At 30.7% G+C, this 19,220-nt stretch overlaps 2 protein-coding genes across 5 annotated transcripts in view; one reads left to right on the top strand and one right to left on the bottom strand.

The window, feature by feature from the left end:
• LOC126745653 (unconventional myosin-IXa-like) overlaps positions 1-11,274 on the bottom strand; it is a 101,022-nt gene extending 89,748 nt beyond the window's left edge. For all 4 annotated transcript variants that reach the window (XM_050453604.1, XM_050453595.1, XM_050453614.1 and 1 more), the window contains exons 1-2: positions 11,052-11,274; positions 3,139-3,340 (exon numbers count right to left, since the gene is read on the bottom strand). In XM_050453604.1, coding sequence (XP_050309561.1) covers positions 3,139-3,165 — 27 coding nt within the window. In that variant the 5' untranslated portion in view covers positions 3,166-3,340; positions 11,052-11,274. The remainder of the gene's footprint in view (positions 1-3,138; positions 3,341-11,051) is intronic.
• A 3,673-nt stretch (positions 11,275-14,947) lies between these two features.
• Positions 14,948-17,343, top strand: LOC126735430 (actin-related protein 2/3 complex subunit 4). The gene is made up of 2 exons (XM_050439417.1): positions 14,948-15,222; positions 16,876-17,343. The coding sequence occupies exons 1-2, from the start codon at positions 15,043-15,045 to the stop codon at positions 17,200-17,202; spliced, it is 507 nt and encodes a 168-aa protein (XP_050295374.1). The 5' UTR covers positions 14,948-15,042; the 3' UTR covers positions 17,203-17,343.
• The last annotated feature ends 1,877 nt before the right edge of the window (positions 17,344-19,220 follow it).

Genomic DNA, 19,220 nt, shown 5'->3' with positions numbered 1-19,220 from the left:
GAGTCAAAGAGTGATCCCATTCACAGTAAGATAACCAAGAAAAATATGTAGATCTATCAAACGAAGATCCTGAAAAATAAATACCAAATTAAAAGTGTATTTGACAGAGAAACAATGAACCCTTCAGGAAAGTAAAGTAAAATAATACAAGAATGTTTGGAAGTCAAACAATTAAGAAGAAAAGTTTCCAGAGGTAATCCTGGAAAACGAGAAACAGAAAAAAATAAAAAAACAAAAAAGTTTCTGCTAGAAAGAATGAAACAGTTGTTTAAATAATTAAAGGAAATAATCAATGCGTTTTTTTTAAATATAAATTTTACAGATATTTTAAAATATCGAATTTTTCTTTCTTTTAAAATACCCATGTTACTCTTCTGTGGAAAAAAATTTTGGACGCGAGTACTTCATCATACAATAAAACCCTGGTAATGAAACTCTGCAAGCCAGTCACATATCAAAATGAAATGTGGGTATTTCTTGTAAATATACTTAGGTGTGCATAGTATTGTAGATAAAAATCACGTTTTTTAAAACAACTGGCCATACTAGTACAATATTGGGCAGGTACATAAAGATATATCTTATGAATCATTTCAATCAATCACAAGAATATCACAGATTGTCTTTCAACCAACAATAACTAAAAAGGGATTAAAGATTTTATACCCTTTTAGTAGCCCAGTAGACAGTCAAAATATTTATTAAAAAATATTTTGTTACAATTTTTTAGTATAGTTTATTTTACGTTTTTATTTCTGTGGATCTCACATTTTTTAAATTTGATCTGTAATAATTAGAAAAAATAAAAAGGGTCAAATAATTAAAATATAAAAAACTGACACCTATGATATATGTGCAGGGTCTTTCCCCATATATTGACCCTCCTCTACAGAGGCTAGGTGAAAAATGAAAAAAAAAAATATAAAATTTTTAGGGTTTTTCTTAAAATTTTTGAATCTGATGTCAAATTTTTTTTCTCTTTTACAAATGTCAAATTTTGACAGATAGTTTTTTCTTATGGAACACCCTGTATATGACTTCATAGTTAGAAAGAGAGGAATTTTCTGATTTCAAATATATATGGTTTAACTACTTTTATTTAAACAGTTATAGAAATATCAAGCACCAAACTTTTAAAAAATTAAATATTGAAGATCTTGGTAGGCAGTGCATTGTTATATTATTATTAGAAAATTTCTATTATTATTAGAAAATAAAAAATTAAAATAAATATTATCTACTATAAATTATATTAACCAAAATCATAGACAATTTATAATTAATATGATACAAAAAATTCAACAAGATTATATAAATTGTATTAATAATGGTGGTGGTCATATAGAGCAGTTATAATTATTTGGATTTAATTTAAAGTTAAACAATTATTAAAATAATGGATTTTTGTCAAAAAAAAAACGAAATATTGCTTTATTCAATTTTCAGGTTTTATTGTTTCTACTTAATTTATCTTACAAAACGACAAAATGATAATGTCTTTTGAATCATTTGTTTCCTAATAAATGTCAAACAAGCTAAAAAACAATGGACCGCCTACCAAGATCTTGAAAATCAGAAAAGTTAGGTGAAATATATGGAGAAAGACCCTGTACCTATAGTAAAAGTTTTGCTACAGCAAATTGCTATCACTGCTATTTTTTTAGTATTACTCTAAGAAACATTATTATGCATTATTTTCTCGTTTTTTCTACTGCATTTTGAGGTTTAAGTACTGCACTACTTTTGTGTCCCCTATTTTTTTTATCTTTTTAGGCTTATATGACCAACTCTTCCTAGTAATTTAAATATATTTAATAGCTATAAGTTTGCAAAAAAATAAAAGTTTAATGTTTTTTTTGTGTAATTTTACAAGCTCATTCGAAATTTTCAGCAGAATATCAAGAAAAATATTTTCTTTTAAAATGCATCTTTAGAATTTCCAAAACCTCTAATTTAAGATTTACGATGCTTTTGATATTATTTGATATTAAATATTCGGTTAAATATACATTTGAGTTAAATTTGTATAAAGTAAAAAATATAGTTAGTAAGTAATAAGTTAAAAATTAGAATAGCCCACAATCTGAAAATACAATAAAAGTGTAACATATATCTTTATAAATCAACTATTTTAGGGCAACTGAAATTATAAATGTTCCAAATTATGATAAACTATTAACTAACACCCTGTATATGAATTCTATCATCATATGTAGAGAAGAGAAATACACTTCTAAAAAAACTTTTGATTGAAAAATTTGAAAACGTAATAAAAATTGATCCCAGGATGATTCAACAAATTATATTGATAGTAGTATTTGTCTTGAAATAAATTTGTTCAAATTTCTTTTCATATTGTTTTCTATGGTTTTGGTGTATGCAAGCTCTCTGCAGTTAGTGCACTGGATCATAAAAATAGAAAACTGTTTAAGTGACTAGAAAAATGAGTAGTGCTATTAATTTATTCCTTGCAAAATATTGTACTGCAGACTTTGAACTTCAAAAACAATCTCAGAGAGGTTGGATGCAACAGTCCTTACAATAAAGGTGTCTAGTAATTGCTTTATGCAGTAATACCTTCATTAAACTACTATTGGTAACACTGGATTATGATTTTTCTTGCAACTAATGAAATATTAATACCACGGTCCATAATTAAAAATTAATTAGAAACGGCTAAACAAACTAATGATAAACCGTCATTTAACATGACAAGAGGCACTCAAAAAGACGAAATACTGCAGTTGTTATAATTATGTGCAGCCCAAAATAAATAAATTAAAAAACAACCATCAAATAATAAAAATAATAGTATTTAAAAAATTGCTATAGTTATGGCCACTATTGTATATTATGCTAACCCAAGTCTTTCCCATGCGGATTCCTTTTATTAAAAATAATATTATTATTACTGCTATTAATTCTTTTCACCGCCACATGTTTAAATTAATTTTTAAGAGGGAACGTTAATAGGGAACTTGCTAATAATAGAATATGGCAGTTTGTATCCAGTTAAATAAATATTTACCAATTGGTATTATAAGGAAAGAATCATTCCCAACATAAAAGGACATTTTTATTACTGAACAAATGGACCACAATAGCATCAGGTTGCATGCATAAAATCATCAAGCTTACCTGTAAAATATACCTATTATTCGCCATATTTATCTATTCCCATCCATCTGTGAAACAAGATAAATCCAGACTACTGGAACGTTGTGTCTAAACAAGCATACACTATGTTTAGTCTTGAATGAGTCATTGTTCAGGCAAGTTGATTGTTCAAGCTGTAGTGGGTTTATTTTTATAAAGCAACATATTCTGTGGTCCCTCTAATCTGCAAAATAATATTAAAGTGGATGTTTGTTTATTACATCATTAGAAAATCTAAATATACGAGATTTCTTGGCACATGATATCAAAATGTTTTCATATAAATAAGTTTTCAATGTAGATTTAATGAAAAACGTTGTTTTACTTGTTTGTGTACTTTAGGTTATTATTATATTTATTTGTGGTTAAATTGATATCACATGTCAGATGTAAATTCTATCTAGAGACAAAACATTTAAGCAGGTAACTAGGACCTGCTCTATCTGCTGTATACTCTACAACAGAGAAGATCAATTTGTAACGTTTTTTGTACTTCAAAATATCTTTAGCTATGTAGGTAGGTATTATATATTTAATAACTTAAAATAAGCCACAATGAAATAATCCAGTTGTGGGATTCAATTAACCTAAGGATAAGTTACCATAACAAAAAATCGAAAGATTTAATAGAGTAGGTTTACAGCCAGTTTTTTTCGCCCAATGGGGCATCATCAGATAAATATATAATTTGTCACATCCATTTAACTTAAAACGAAGTGTGATATTATGATATAGATAGAGACTTATAGGTTTAAAATATAAAACTGTTCACTAAAATATAAAATTTATCCAAGGTTATTCCAAGGTTTCTGGAACTCTCAGAACAGAAACTCAAGGAAGGAAAACTCAGAGAAAAATTTCACCTCCTTTACAGGTTGATAATGAAACTAGCTAATCAAAGTATACAATAAATACCATAGGAAGAAGCCCAAGAATATTGTCTTAAGGAACTGGATAACTGCTAATAACTGTGACTGGTTGAGATCTTGCCAAACAACTTAATATGAAAAGCCATAGAACCTATGACACACATTACTAAATGCCTAAATAAGGCTACCCAAGAAACAAGGATGACAGATGACACAAACCATTTAATGGAAGCTGATGCTCAAATTGTTCTTAGTTTGTTGTGGAAAGGATCTAATGAAGAAAAAATTTAATTCACAAGCTTAAAGAAGAAAGAAGTTGTAAAATAAAAGCTAGAAACTTACAAAATATAAGAGCAAGAGGTGGAATAGTCATGTTAATTTTTAGACAGAATCAAATTTATTTCAAAATTATCTCTAAGTCAAAAAAATATATAATAAGATGAGTTTCCTAAATTAAACCCAATTAAATATAAAAATAGAATATATGTAATAATTGTTCCAAGCCATAACCTAACCCAAGTAATTTATTCAATAAAATAAAATATTTAGTATATCAATATTTAAATAAACTGTTATTAGCTTTTTTGTGGAAAACAAACATAAAATAAATCCATGTGTATGTTTTAAAATTAAATTCGTGTTGTTCAATCACTTATCACAACAAAGGAAAAAATCAAATAAAAAACCAATGAACATTTACGTTTTCACTTTTTTTTAATTATAGGCCGATTATCTAGCTTCATTAATAATCATTTTTAATCCTGGAGATGAATTTAATTAAATGTAAAACATCAAGTTTTTAACGCTAAACTAAGTAAATATCCATCTCATCATTTATTTAATATGCCAAAGTATTTAAAGCTGTTTAGCCAATATTTATAGAGTCCACTACAGAAAGAATAATAGTTGCAGATATGGCATATGTTGACAATTCCAGTTAATCCAAAGATACATATACAGTATTGGCCAAAAGTAGATGAACAAACCAGAAATTAAAACAAAACTGGAATTTTAAATTTTTTTTATTTAGCATAACAAATATCTCTCAGTGTAACTAAATATTCTAAATCATGGAATAATAAACATAAAGCAAATATTTTGTTTTTGCAAGGTACAATAAGATAAGATCGCAAACAGAATTTTTGGCCTTTTTTTGACAGGTCTGAAGTAGAAGAACAAGACACATATTCTGAGACATTTTTATTTGTGTGTTGCTTTCAGTATGAGCCTAGCCACTAAATAGTTTTTAATTAAGTTTTCTGAAGACCTGCAACAGCATGTAATTGAAGCCTACCAATGCCATTAAAATGCCAATTATTACATCATTCTCAGCATGATAATGACTCAAAACATGCATCACAATTGGTAAAATAGTTTTTAGAAAATCAAATAATCCCCATTTTAGAGTGGCCATCTCAATCCTTGGACCTAAACCCAATTGAAAACTTATAAAGAAATACTAGATCAACAAATGAGGTCAAAAACTCATAAAAATAATGAAGATTTGTTTGTTGCTTTGAAAGATGCCTGAGAAAACATGGATCCTGCAATAATCTAAAGGCTTCTTGAGTCTATGCTGCAGTATGTGGAATGGGAAATGCCCTTAAAATTCACATTCCAACAGGGTAAAGACCCAAAACACACTGGTAAAATTGTAGAAAAGTGGTTAAACTAAGTAAAAAATTAATGTTTTGAAATGGCCACCATAATCGCCAGACATATAAAATCTATGGAAAATAGTGGAAAAAATCGTCGATCACAAATACATAATGCTGATTATTTGTTTGAAGAAGTCCATTTAGTCAGACATAATAAACAATCTGGTAGCTTCAATGCCGAAAAGATCATTAGGAAGAATGGGTACTGGGTAAAAAAAAAATAAAATATTGATTTTTTTAGTTCTGTGTACAGTTTAGTTTAGAAAAAATCTTAAGTTGCTCTGACTTTTGTGATAAAGCTACTTTTGGACTTTGACTTAAATAAAATATGTTAGTATATCTGTTAGAGTAAATAAACATAGTATACATGAGGATATTATTAACCTGGGTAAAATATTGAAAAAAACTATTAATTGTTTTATTCTAATAAGATGTTTTTTTTGGATGTTTTAAATTTAAAATAGCATTAAATTTTGGTTGGTGTCTTTTTGGATAATGTATGCAAGGAAAAATAGAGTAAAAAAAATATAGTTATTTTTTAGTTGAACAATTGTTAAATCTAAAATTTGCACACATAGATGTTAAGCAACTAGGTGCTTAGGGTGAAAATAATCAGAGTGTATACTACAGCAGACAACTGTATATGTATAACTTCACAACAGTCACAGGAGACTCTCATTCTTCACTTACTCCAGAAAATGTTTGGATTTTTGCATGGACTGAGGATAAACATCGCAAAGGAGCAAATGAAATTGCATCTGCTGTTTTTTATACTTTAAACCATAGTAATTATTAATACTGCTCTAATATATAAAGGCAAACATGGGAGGAAAGAAAAAAAGACATTAATTTAAATAGAGTTTACAAAAGTGATTTTAATTCCTTTTTGAATTTCTTAAATTCTAAAATTTGTCTGATACATAGAGGAACATGGTTGTAAATTTTTTTGCTAAGGTATATAAGTGAGTTCTTGATGAGGGAGGATGTAGGGATTGGTAAGAAAAAATAGTTAACCTGGCGAGTCATATGACCAGTGTTAGAGGGAGGTTTAGCACATTTATGAATAAGAGTAGCTGTTTCTAAGATAAAAAGACAAAAAAAGAGTTAGGATTTTTTGAGACATAAAGAGAGGTTTACAAGAATCTCTTAACCCAGCGGAACATAGGTATCTAACTGCCTTTTTTTGAATCACAAAAATTATGTTTAATAATGCCTTGTTGCTTAAACCCCAAAAAGGCAAGTCATAACAAAGATGGGACTCAATAAGAGAAAAGTACACTGAACGTGCAACTATCCCTCCCAGCTCATGCCCCGCCATTCTTACTGCAAAGCATCCAGAGGATAATTTTGATGCAAGATTTAGGATATGATCTTCAAAGCGAAGGCGACCATCAATGGTAATACCAAGGAACTTACAGCTTTCTTTGTTTTGCAAGGGGGAGTTTTCACTAAATATAAGGCCCTGAACGTCACACTTAAATCCCATAATAAAGGTTTTGCCCACATTAAATAAAAGCCTGTTTGCAGCACACCACTCCGATAAAATCTTAAGATCTTTAAAAACCTGGGCTTTAACATTATCAGAATCTCTATGATTCCATAAAATGGTGGTATCATCAGCAAACTGAACCACTTTTCCCTGCAGTTTTAATGAACCCAAATCATTTACATAGAGCAAAAATAATAGTGGTCCTAACACTGAAAGTTTTAAGGGATCTAGAATCGGGTAAACATCCAGATACTGTAACTCTTTGGGTACGATTAGACAGATAGGATTCCAGCCATTGCAATGCCACACCTCTAAAGCCATAATTATTGAGCTTAGACAGCAGTATTCCATGATCTACACAATCAAATGCCTTGGATAAATCGCAAAACACTGCCGCCGCGGACTCTCCAGAATTTAAGGACACATAGACACCCTCCAAAAAGCCGAAAATAGCGTCATGAGTCCCTTTTCCCGTTTGAAATCCAAACTGATTTGCAGATAAAATGCAATTATGTTGCAAAAAAGATAAAATTCTGATTTTTGCAAGTTTTTCAACTATCTTGGAGAGGGTAGATAATATAGAAATTGGGCGGAAATTACAAGGCTCACTCACATCTCCACCCTTATAAAGAGGGATAACCACTGCCTCCCTCAAACATGCTGGAAAGATGCCATTATGCTGAGTCAGGCAAAAGGAGTAGTAATTTTGATGATATTCCATCAGCTCCAGCTGATTTATGGTTTTTTAAGCTTTTAATTGCATCTCTAACATCAGTAAGGCTAACAGGATAAAAGAAAAAAGAATTTTGAACCGACACTTGTTGAATATAATGCAAAGGAACAATATTAGTATTCACATCCTTAAGCAATAAATGAGGAATATTACAGTAATAATCATTTAAACTATTTGGTCTTACTTCTGGTTCTGAAACTTTCTTGTGAGAATGCCTGAAGTCATTTATAATTGACAAACATTCTCTCTGCCTATTTGAGGACATATTCAAGAGGTCACTATAATATTTAACCTTAGCTGCTTTTATCGTCTTTCTATATAGACTACGATATTTCTGATGATAAAGAATAATGTTTGCATTAGTTGTAAACTTGCACAGCTTAGCCAAAAAACGGAGGTTTTTAGCTGAAGTTCTGAGGCCTGCTGTGACCCATGGTTTTCTATTTTTAATTTTGAGCCTCTTTTTAGGAAAACCCTGATTGATCTTGTCACATAGCATATGAAATAAGAAAGTAAACTGGTCAGGAGCCATTTCAACTGCATTCCAATTAACCAAAGCTGCAGTAGAAGAAAAAGCATTAAAATTTGCTCTGCTGAAAATTCTTCCTATATAATGAGATGAAGGAAATACAGTGTTGCATGGAATCCTAGCGAGAATGGCTTCATGGTCAGAAATACCAGATGAGAGTACTCTACATGACACATCATTTAAATTTGTACACAAATAATCAATAGTAGTTGCAGATGAGGATGTTATACATGTTGGTGAAAGAACATGCATCTTCAAGTCATAAGATTCCAATATACTTAAAAGGGATGTATGATATGATGGCAAGCTTACATCAGTGAAGTTAATATTAAAGTCACCAGCCAATATAACTATGGAGTGTAGAGACAATTGGGATAATAGAGAATCAAGTTTGTCCAGGAACATACCAATATCTCCTGTGGGTGGTCTATAAACACAAAGAACATATAAATTAAATCGCTTACAAAAACAAAGGGAGAATTCAAAAACCTTCTCCAACAGAAAGCTATCATACTTATTAATTTTACAGAAAAAAGCTTCAATTGTTTTTTTAACTAAAATAGCTGTTCCTCCATGTATGGAGTGTTGCCGACAAAAAATTGATATAGGAATATAATCAGATATTAAGAAACATTTGTTAGGCTTTAACCAGTGTTCAGTTAGTAATACAATATCAGGAAAATCACATGAATCAAGTAAAAGATGAAGCTCGTCCATTTTATTTCTTAGAGACTGTATATTTAAAATAAAACTACTGAAACTTTTCGCATGCTTATTTTCAATGTTATTATTTATAGAATGTGAGTGAGCTTCATCTTCTGTGTATTTATCTATAAAAAAGAATCCCTATCACAGTCAGAATCTAGAAGTCCAGATTGATTACGTGGTTTTATTGTGGACACATTTTTTGATGAAATGCTACTTTTGAAATGTTTTAAAATATGGGTATACAGTAATGATGCCAAATCTGATCCAAAGTTGCTGGCATGATTAGACTCTAAAATTCAATTTAGATTAATATTATTTGCATGAAATATTCTATAGAGAGCCTTGAAAGCCGAATTGAAATGAAAATTAACAATTTTTTCAATTGAGAAGACAAAAGTTCTCAGTATAAATTAAGCAGAATAAATCCTCGGCCATATTTAAACAATATGGTGCAGGTTGATTTTGAAAGAGGAAATCAGTCATTGTCGTACAAATGCAAATTTAATGAACAAGAGGCTATAGCATTAAATTTTTTAGTAGCAAAGCACCAAAAGAATGGTTTGGAAAAGCCTAAATGCAAGAATGACTTTCATGGCATAAGTCAAAATAGGAAAGAGACTCTTATAAAACAACTTGGTGGAATTATTCCCACTACCAGAATGAAGTTTTGGAATAATTTGCCAGTATCCGAACATCCCGTGAATGAAGATAAATAAATTATTAATCATAATCAAAATTTCAGTTGACATAATATTGCTGTGTATTTATTGGATAAGTTAGAGTGTTCATTTTAGTTACAAATACAAATAATATTTTTTTTAGTTACATCAAACGTTGTTTAAGTTAAACAGTTATGTTTACTATTAAGTTACAGCTCAGCGTCTCATAAGCATTAAATATATCATTTTGTACAATCATTTATATGAAAAACTTGAAGTTATAATATATATTTTAACCTTTGTTAAGTGTAGTTTTTCTATAGACATGGTCACTTATGATTTGTTAAACTAATCTTCATTACTATTTTAGTTGCTGATTGTTAGGCAAATTTGTTGTAACTAACAAAAACATGTTTTATACTCTTAATTTCTTGAAAACAAGTTTATATTTAAATTTTTCAAAATATTCAAATATGGAGATACGACTCTTATGCTTAACAGGGCAGTATAGTTGAATACTCTATTTATTACAAACCAATATCATGCCAGATTTGAAAAAGCATTTGCAGATTTTTTATCAACAGAAAAAATGTGCCAACTATGCATATTTAGCCAACCAATAATGAAGTTAACAAAAGTGCGGACTTTAATACCAACACTCAGTAGAAATATTGTTTAATTTGTGTTAGTTACAAAAAACTCAATTAAAACAAAATTTTAGAACAAATTGATATCATGAATCTACTAACTTCTTCAAATATAGTCAACTAATTATTAGATTTTTCGGCAGATTGAGCTTATCTAAGTATTAAGTACTCTCCAATTAATCAGTACAAAAAAAAAATATTTACAAACAAATACTAAAGTTCCTGTGTATTTTCTCAAGATCACATTACATTCAATATAATGTGTAAAAATATTCAGTCTTAAAAAGCTATAAGAATAAGGGCAAATAATAATAACAAATTATCATACACAAAGCAAAAGAGGGATGATTTTTAAGAAAAGAATTATACCATTAGTTGAAAGAAGGTCACATGTTGCTTCTGTTTGCATCTTATGAGATAGAGAAGCCAGCAAAAAGATAAACTTAATTATTGTGTAGCCTTCTTAGCAACTAAATTGTTAATAGAGTTAATAAAGGCTAATGGAATGATACACGAATCCGTGTGGCAATTCGGCAATCTACATTAAACAAATCAACTAAGCTACAATTGGCAATAAACAAGGGAAAATAATATGGACATCACCTTTTTGGAACCCGCCCATACAACCACAAACTGTTACTTTATACAACTAAATATACGCCTGGGCAAATCCACACGTCCCTGTTTATGTCCGGAACCGATTATTGGGTCTATAAACTACTGAAAAACGGGAAAATTTGCAAGATTTCCGGTTTTTGTATTGGAGAACACTACCATTTTTTTTTTATTTATATTAACTACTTTGAACATCGACGGCTACGACGACTGTCATGACATATCGCGATTATCAATTTATCATGACGTTTCTCATTCAGCAAACCGAGGGAGCGGGGGCGCGTCTGTCGTATCAAGAACAGGTCACGTGGCTTACGCGCCATTTATGAATTTCATCCAATCTGTGCCGTATCTGTAACGGTTTTAAATAACATTTGGTTCGGGTTTCGATGTGTTTTCAATTAAGGTAGGTCCTGATATGTATTTAATAATAATATAAATATTAAATAATGAATTGAATAACAGAACGTTATATAATGATAACACAAGTAAACCAAACTAACCTAAAAGGACAACTATCTTTCCTTCTTACGTTCGCCAATGCGCATTTATTTGCGCACTGATGTTTCGCATAAAACCGAATAGCAGAAGAATAATCCGTAAGACAAGTTGCCAACACGAGTTTCTGCTTTTTGGCTTCTTCAGGGCAGAGCAACCAGAAAACCAAAGGAAAAAGTGAAGAAAAAAGACGGGCGCACGAAGAGCAGCAAACAAGCAATTTTTATAATCAGCTGAACTCGGGTTTTGGAGGAAAAATACAGCATTCATAATAAGGAAGCATAAGCTACCTGTATGATACAACCTTAACCCGAATCGATTTAAATTCAAAGAGCGAAAGCAAGCACGGAGAATTAAATATCAAAAGAATAATTTTATAGGTAGTACTAATACTCCGTAAAACGGAAAGTACGTGTTTCTGCTAAATACGGAAAGTTTGGCAAACTTAAAGCCGACCGTTCACCGAAGACGGTACTGTGCTGGAGCGGCGTTAAGCGGTATTGGTTTCTCTCTCCTTTCGATATTGGGCTTTGCAACGGGACCAGTAACTAGTGTTAATTCAAGAGAAGCTAATCGGATTTGTAACCTGGGCTGGGATTCTAAAATCATGATTCGACACGATTACTATAGTTCAAATATTCTACAGCAGTTTAACTTCAGAAAAGCAGACTTTCCACTCATGTATAATTTGTTGCTTGATGCAGACTGGTTGTCCGTCTTGCAGTCTTCTGTCATTGACAGCGCTTGCAAGGAACTTTACAAAAGACTTGATTCAGCTTTTGCTGCTTCAGCACCTTTAAAACAACGAAGACGACGGCGATTTCCAGTATGGTTTTCAAAACAAATTATTTTTAATATATTTATGAAGGAAAAAGCATATCGTGATTATAGATCCTCTCCAACTGAATTTAATCTTTCCAGATACAACAGGCTTCGTCAGACAGTAAAATCTCAAGCCCGCGAGGCCTATAACTCATTTGTGACTCAAGCGGAGGAGAACATTGTCACTGATCCCTCATCGTTTTGGTCTTTTGTTAGAGCTAAGAAAGGTCACTCTTCAGTTCCGTCTATCATGTGCGATGCCAATGGTAATTCTTTTCAAGGAACAGAAAATATTGTGCCAGCTTTTGCCAAACTTTTTCACAATGCCGATAAAGATCCAATCAACCTCGCAGAAACCTATCCTCCTTCTAATTCCTCAGACCTCATTGACATTCTTCCATCAATTACCACTGAGGAAATTATTGCTGCTAGTCGGAGGCTAAAAAATAAGTTGACGGCCGGTCCAGATGGTGTTCCAAGTTTTGTGGCTAAAGACTGCATGTTTGTCCTTTATGTCATATTTTTAACCTTATTTTGAAAACTGGCAAATTTCCAGGCATCTGGAAATGTGCTAAAGTAATACCAATTCACAAAAAAGCCGATATAGACAGATTCGACAACTACCGACCTATCTCCATACTTTGCAATTTTTCCAAAACTTTTGAAACTATTGTTTATAACAGAATTCTTCCTCAAGTTCAATCACTACTCTCTATAGATCAGCACGGTTTTATTCTCGATAGAAAAAGACAGGTTGATGTGGTGTATACTGATTTCAGTAAGGCTTTCGATCAGATAAATCACAGCATTCTGCTGGAAAAATTGAACAAGCAATTCAACTTCTCAGAAAGGCTAATTTCGTTGCTTTCGTTATACCTTATTGACCGTCTACAGTTTGTTGAGGTGGAAGGTTGCAGATCTAATACCTTGATTTCAAAATGCTGTGTGATCTCCTTTCACCGAACCAAGGATCCTGTTTTGTTTAATTACAATATAGACAATCAAATCCTCTGTAGAAGTACTTCTTTTAAAGATCTGGGGGTTGTATTCGACGATAGGCTCACATTTGTGCCACATATTGAACAGACAGTGACCTCCTTGTTGAAACTTCTAGGTTTTGTCATTCGAAATAGCCGACTCTTTAACAACTCAAACTCAATAAAACTATTGTACTTTTCCTTCGTTAGATCAAGACTGGAATACGGTCCCTTGGTGTGGTGTCCTTTCTATGAATGCCATGTTGGCTACATCGAGAGTGTTCAGAGAAGGGTTTTAAAGTTTCTTATGTTTCGTGAGGATGGAATATATCCTGTTAGGGGACATGATCATGATCTGATGTTAGGTAGATTTAATCTGCAATCTCTGGCCATGAGGAGAACAATTCATTTTGTAACATTCTTATGGAAGTTGGTCAATAATCAAATAAATTCTCCTCCTCTCTTGAACGATATTCTATTTCATGTACCACGATTTGCTTCTAACCAATAACACTTTTGCTTTAGATCGCGCCAGAACTAACATTAGGTATCAGGATCCCGTATATCATGTGCAGAATTTTTAATTCAGTATCATCAACCTGTGACATATTAATAGCTTTAAAATCTAAAGAACTTTTCTGCAATACTGACTATTGTTACTTCTCAGTAATATAGTCTCCTTTGCGATGAGTGAACAGAAAGTCTATCCGCGTGTTGCGCAACGCATTATTATTAAGTTTCTTGGGAAAGAAATTGTCGAGTTCATCGAAATTTGGAATTGATTAAACTCTCACTTTCGAGAATCGATTCTCTCAAAAACTCAAGTGAAAGTGTGGCATAAAAAGTTTCGGGAAGGCCGTGTCAACTTGAAAACAGCTCCCACCCACGACGCCTATAGACAAGCATCAAAAATTTGAACGTAGCCGCTGTCAAGGAAAACCGCCGTACTACAGTGCAGGAAATCTGTCAATCTGGAAATTAATTTAGTGCGTAAATAAATCAGTTGAATATTTTTGTGCATCAAGTGTTTAAATTTATACCTAACGAACGGGTAAAAACGCTAAACTATAATAATATTAGTAGTAAATTACCCACTGTGTTTTCAACTTATTTAAAAATTTAAAATATTAACTTTTTTTTGACTTAACGTATACTATTATTCTTAGAAAATAATTTGTTATCGACATATTTAAAAATATAAGGATATCCAATATAAAATTAAAAAACTAAATAAATTCCCCTTAAATGGAAAGTAAGAAAAATCAAGTAAATATCTCAAAAAATGCACGTTTACGTAACCAAATTTTATTTGCTTTGCGTAAAATGCAGACAAGTCATATATATTGAAAAACAGTTATTCTAGGTATATTTACTTAAAAAAGACTATTTGAAACTCTAAAAATATTGCGTAACAATTTGTATTATCAAATTAAAAATCTTTTAAATAGTGGCTTTGGCCCCACTACAGAACATTAACGACAGGTTACGCATGGAAAATGCGGCAAGTACGTTATTGCAATTGCTTCCATGTAAAACCGCCTTTACGCCGGTGACGTATGACGTATGACTAACTTGGCTTGGCGATGTGTGAGGACTGAGGATGTCAAGAGGTGTGTCGGGATCCGAGTTTGTAAACAAGACTTGACTTGGATTTAAATTGAAATTAAAGTTTTAAATTAAAAATGTCTGCAACATTAAAACCGTATTTAACAGCAGTAAGGCATACGCTTACGGCGGCTATGTGCCTTGACAATTTTAGCTCTCAGGTTGTCGAAAGGCATAATAAACCAGAAGTGGAGGTTAGAAGTTCCAAGGAACTATTACTCACCCCAGTTGTGATATCTAGAAATGAAAAAGAAAAAGTAAGTAAAGATATCCTCCAGAGATCATATCTTAAGAATTTCAATATACTCCCTGCTTTTATTATTTAAATAATATACCTACAATCACAAAATCCTTAATTCAACAAAGGAGGATTTATAGGTAGAAAGTAGCTGTATTATCAAAAGCTCTGTCAAGTTTTAATTAAACTTTTAGGTCTATATCCTATATGCCTTGTATCCTTTTTTCTGGAAAGAAAGTAGAGTGCCAACATTTAATATTAAAAAATTTTGTTAAAATTTGAATTACTAATTATTTGCAGTTCATATAGGGTCAGGCTAAATGAAAAATTCACCCATATACAATAATAATATTCACTTATTTGCCAACCAAAATATAAAAATAATGAAGCAACATCATAGAGAGCTAAATCAAAGAGATAAAGTTTGAGTTTATTATAGAGTATTTTTTCTTTCCCCTTAAGTTTAGTGGTACAACCAAAATATGGAAGAAATTTTTTCAAGTCTAAAATTACAATAATACAGTATACAATTAAAATCCAATGACAATTACATATCACTTAGCATAAATGTAATTAGAATTTCCAAATATTTAATGTAATTAAAGCTGCCGCGAAGATGCTAGGAAATTGGACTAAGATGTATGGATTTGAAGTCTTGCCATCCCTAGGAAATGTGGAATATACCTTGCTTATTTTGACATAAAACAGTATTCTGTTTTTTTTTGTTTTAAGAGCTTAATCATTAATGTGCTTGAATGTTTAAATTTTTATTGCCTAGATCTCATCAAGAACCTGTTTTTTCAACACTCACATTCACAGGTTTCTGCATCTAGATTTTTCAGTGGATGGAAAATTTCTTCACAATCTATTGGCAGGAACAGTTCTGAGTCAACTGTGAATAAGCATTGATCTTGACTTCCAACAGTGAAGATCAATGATAGTTTTTAACATGTTTTAAATCAGATTAACAGACCTTTCAACAATTTCTGCTACAATTTCAAATCTCACATCGACACCCGCAACGAAAACTATAGTAACTCAAAAAATCTCTATTTTTAGTTGATATCATGATAATATCTCTTATAAAGTCAAGATTTCCAAGGAAAAGTATAGTAACTAAATTTGAAATGTATAGGCAACACACATAATATAAAACAAATATATCGTATCTATTTGTTATGACTAGTTTACTGAGAAAACAATAGTAATTGAAAGAACTCGTCCATTATCTCAAAGAGACCTACGTAACTAGAGAAAAAAATTAAAACTCCAAGTCTCAGTCTCAAAATGTCTTTTTAATTATTCAGGTGACATGTTTCGCTAATGAAGCATCATCAGACCTTATAGCTAGATGACCTGCTAAGTACTTATAGGCAATATAGTACTAGGAATGCAAATAAATAACCCTACCTAGAGCCTGATTAGACGGAGAATGGTCATGTGAATAGCTTCCTTTAGTTTTTTCATTATCATTACCTAATAAGAAGTGTTAAAAACTTTTCATTATTTAAGAAAGCTTTAAAGACCATACTACCTGCCTACTTAGTAATTTAACTTTAATGCCGTTTTTTTATTTATCTTGTCAATATTAGTTACAATTGTAATAGATATGTTCTCAAACAATTACCTAGACAAATCTAGGTCAAGTCAAAACAAAAATATTTATTTCCAGGTGTTGATAGAAACCTCTGTAAATTCGGTGAGGATAAGCATAGCCGTGAAACAAGCCGACGAAATTGAGAAAATTCTTTGCAAAAAATTTATGAGGTTCATGATGATGCGTGCGGAAAACTTCATAGTACTTCGTCGCAAGCCAATTGAGGGTTACGACATCAGTTTTTTGATCACCAATTTTCATACAGAACAAATGTTCAAACACAAATTAGTTGACTTTGTAATTCATTTCATGGAAGAAATTGATAAGGAAATTTCAGAGATGAAGTTGGCAGTAAATGCTAGAGCTAGAATTGTAGCAGAAGAGTTTTTGAAAAGATTTTAGAAAAATTTGCAAAATCTTTTACTTTCCATTTTGTAAACTATGTATTTATAAGTAGATTAAATAAGGACACTGTATTAAAATATTATGTTTGTATGTGATGATTTGGTCATTTGAATATATTAAGATTGAGAGTAAGTAAAACTTGTGTTTTTATTAAGTAGATATTTGGGCAACAAGTAATTTCTGGGAAAATTCATATATTGAAAAACGACAAACATTCATACAGTAAGTTCAGGTCCTTTAAGTTTTCTGTTATATTTTATATGAATTGTGTTTAGATTTGAAGGTGTAATAAAAAATTGTCCACTGTTTTATATCTTATTAATTTTCTTATAAGATCACCTTACGCTGTAATTACCTTTTATACTGAATCAACTAAATTACGATAATAAACGACAAAAATTCATACAGTAAGTTCAGGTCCTTTAAGTTTTCTGTTTATTATATTTTATATGAATTGTGTTTAGATTTGAAGGTGTAATAATAAAAAATTGTCCAGTTTTATATATATTTTGTTAAAACTTCTACAAACACATACTGTTTAATGTCTTAGTAAATATTTGATTTGATTGAAGTAGAACACTTATTCGATGCATGTCAGTTGTGAACGCACTAGTCTACAGTCTGAAGATAAATTTCCCGAAACTGTATTAAAGCACCTAACGTGCTCCTTCGAAATAATTATCACTACACTTCATATAACATTTTCTTTTGAGATACAAAACCAAACTTCGATTTTATACAGTATTTTAAAAAACCGACTAGCTACATAACAACCAAACATGAACAAAATAATGTTGAAACCCAAGTGCATTATATTAGATACAGCTGGGAAAAAAAGTAGGTAGGAAAAACTTGATAATAGAATATTTTCAAAATTTAAGAAATATAATCTTATCTGAACATAACTATAACTACATTTAGGAATGAAACATGATAATCAAACGAACAGAAAAAAATTATATTGATTTAATATATTGGTTTCATTTCAAATGATTAAGATTAATTATATTAGATAAAAAATTATTAAGATTAAAAAGAATGAAAAAATACTCGAATAACGAAAAGCATCTAGTCAAGTCTAAGAGTTTATTCTCAAATTAATGATTTGATTGAATAAGATTAATGTTTTTATTAAGTAGATATTTGGGCAACAAGTAATTTCTGGGAAAATTCATATATTGAAAAACGACAAACATTCATAGAGTAAGTTCAGGTCGTTTAAGTTTTCTGTTTGTTATATTTTATATGAATTTTGCTTAGATTTGAAGGTGTAATAATAAAAAATTGTCCACTGTTTATATCTTATTAATGTTCTTACAAAATCGTCTTACACTGTAATTACCTTTTATACTGAATCAACTAAATTATGATAATATTCTCTTTTATCAAATATAAATCGGCGAATCTAATTCTTTAAATAAAATTGATTTTATTTGAAGTGTTAAGAAGTTAATATCCATAACTAATTTTGAAGAAATGGCGTACAGTCGGGAGAAAAATTATTTGGCTACCTTAATTTCCTTTCTAAAAATTTAATTAAAACTGATGCAAAAAATTCTGGGATATATTTTATAAACATATACACAGTTAGTAGTATACCTAAATTAGTAACACAGGGTTTAACATTAATAACTACTTTAGAAAAAATATATAAAAATTCTGAAGAAGGAAAGGAGAAAATTTACTCGTCCACTTAAATGTATTTTTAAAAATTTAACAAATATTTAAAAACGAATACCAGGTGGGATATCCTTTTGATTTTATAATTTCTGCCAACCTATTAAGCATCGATTCTACGAGTTTCTTGATGAAATGTATTTCAATATTGAACCACTCTTCTCGACATTTTGCTTTTAATTCCTCTTTGTTCGATATTTTATGTTTTTTTTTACTCTTTCCTTCAGTTCAGACCACAGATGTTCAACGGGGTTGACGTCTGGTGATTGGAGTGAAGTTTCCAATACTTTTGGTACATTATACAATATCCATTCTTTAACGTGGGTCGTTATCTTGCT

Source organism: Anthonomus grandis, chromosome 1 (assembly GCF_022605725.1).
Source record: "Anthonomus grandis grandis chromosome 1, icAntGran1.3, whole genome shotgun sequence".
In the NCBI taxonomy this organism is placed as follows: Eukaryota; Metazoa; Arthropoda; class Insecta; order Coleoptera; family Curculionidae; genus Anthonomus; species Anthonomus grandis.
This window is presented reverse-complemented; position numbering and strand designations above follow the sequence as displayed.

Bases quoted from the DNA above. Each gene is read 5' to 3' on its own strand.
- LOC126735430 (XM_050439417.1), top strand. From the start codon at position 15,043: ATGTCTGCAACATTAAAACCGTATTTAACAGCAGTAAGGCATACGCTT. The intron at 15,223-16,875 runs GTAAGTAAAGAT...ATTTATTTCCAG, and splicing joins CTAGAAATGAAAAAGAAAAA to GTGTTGATAGAAACCTCTGT.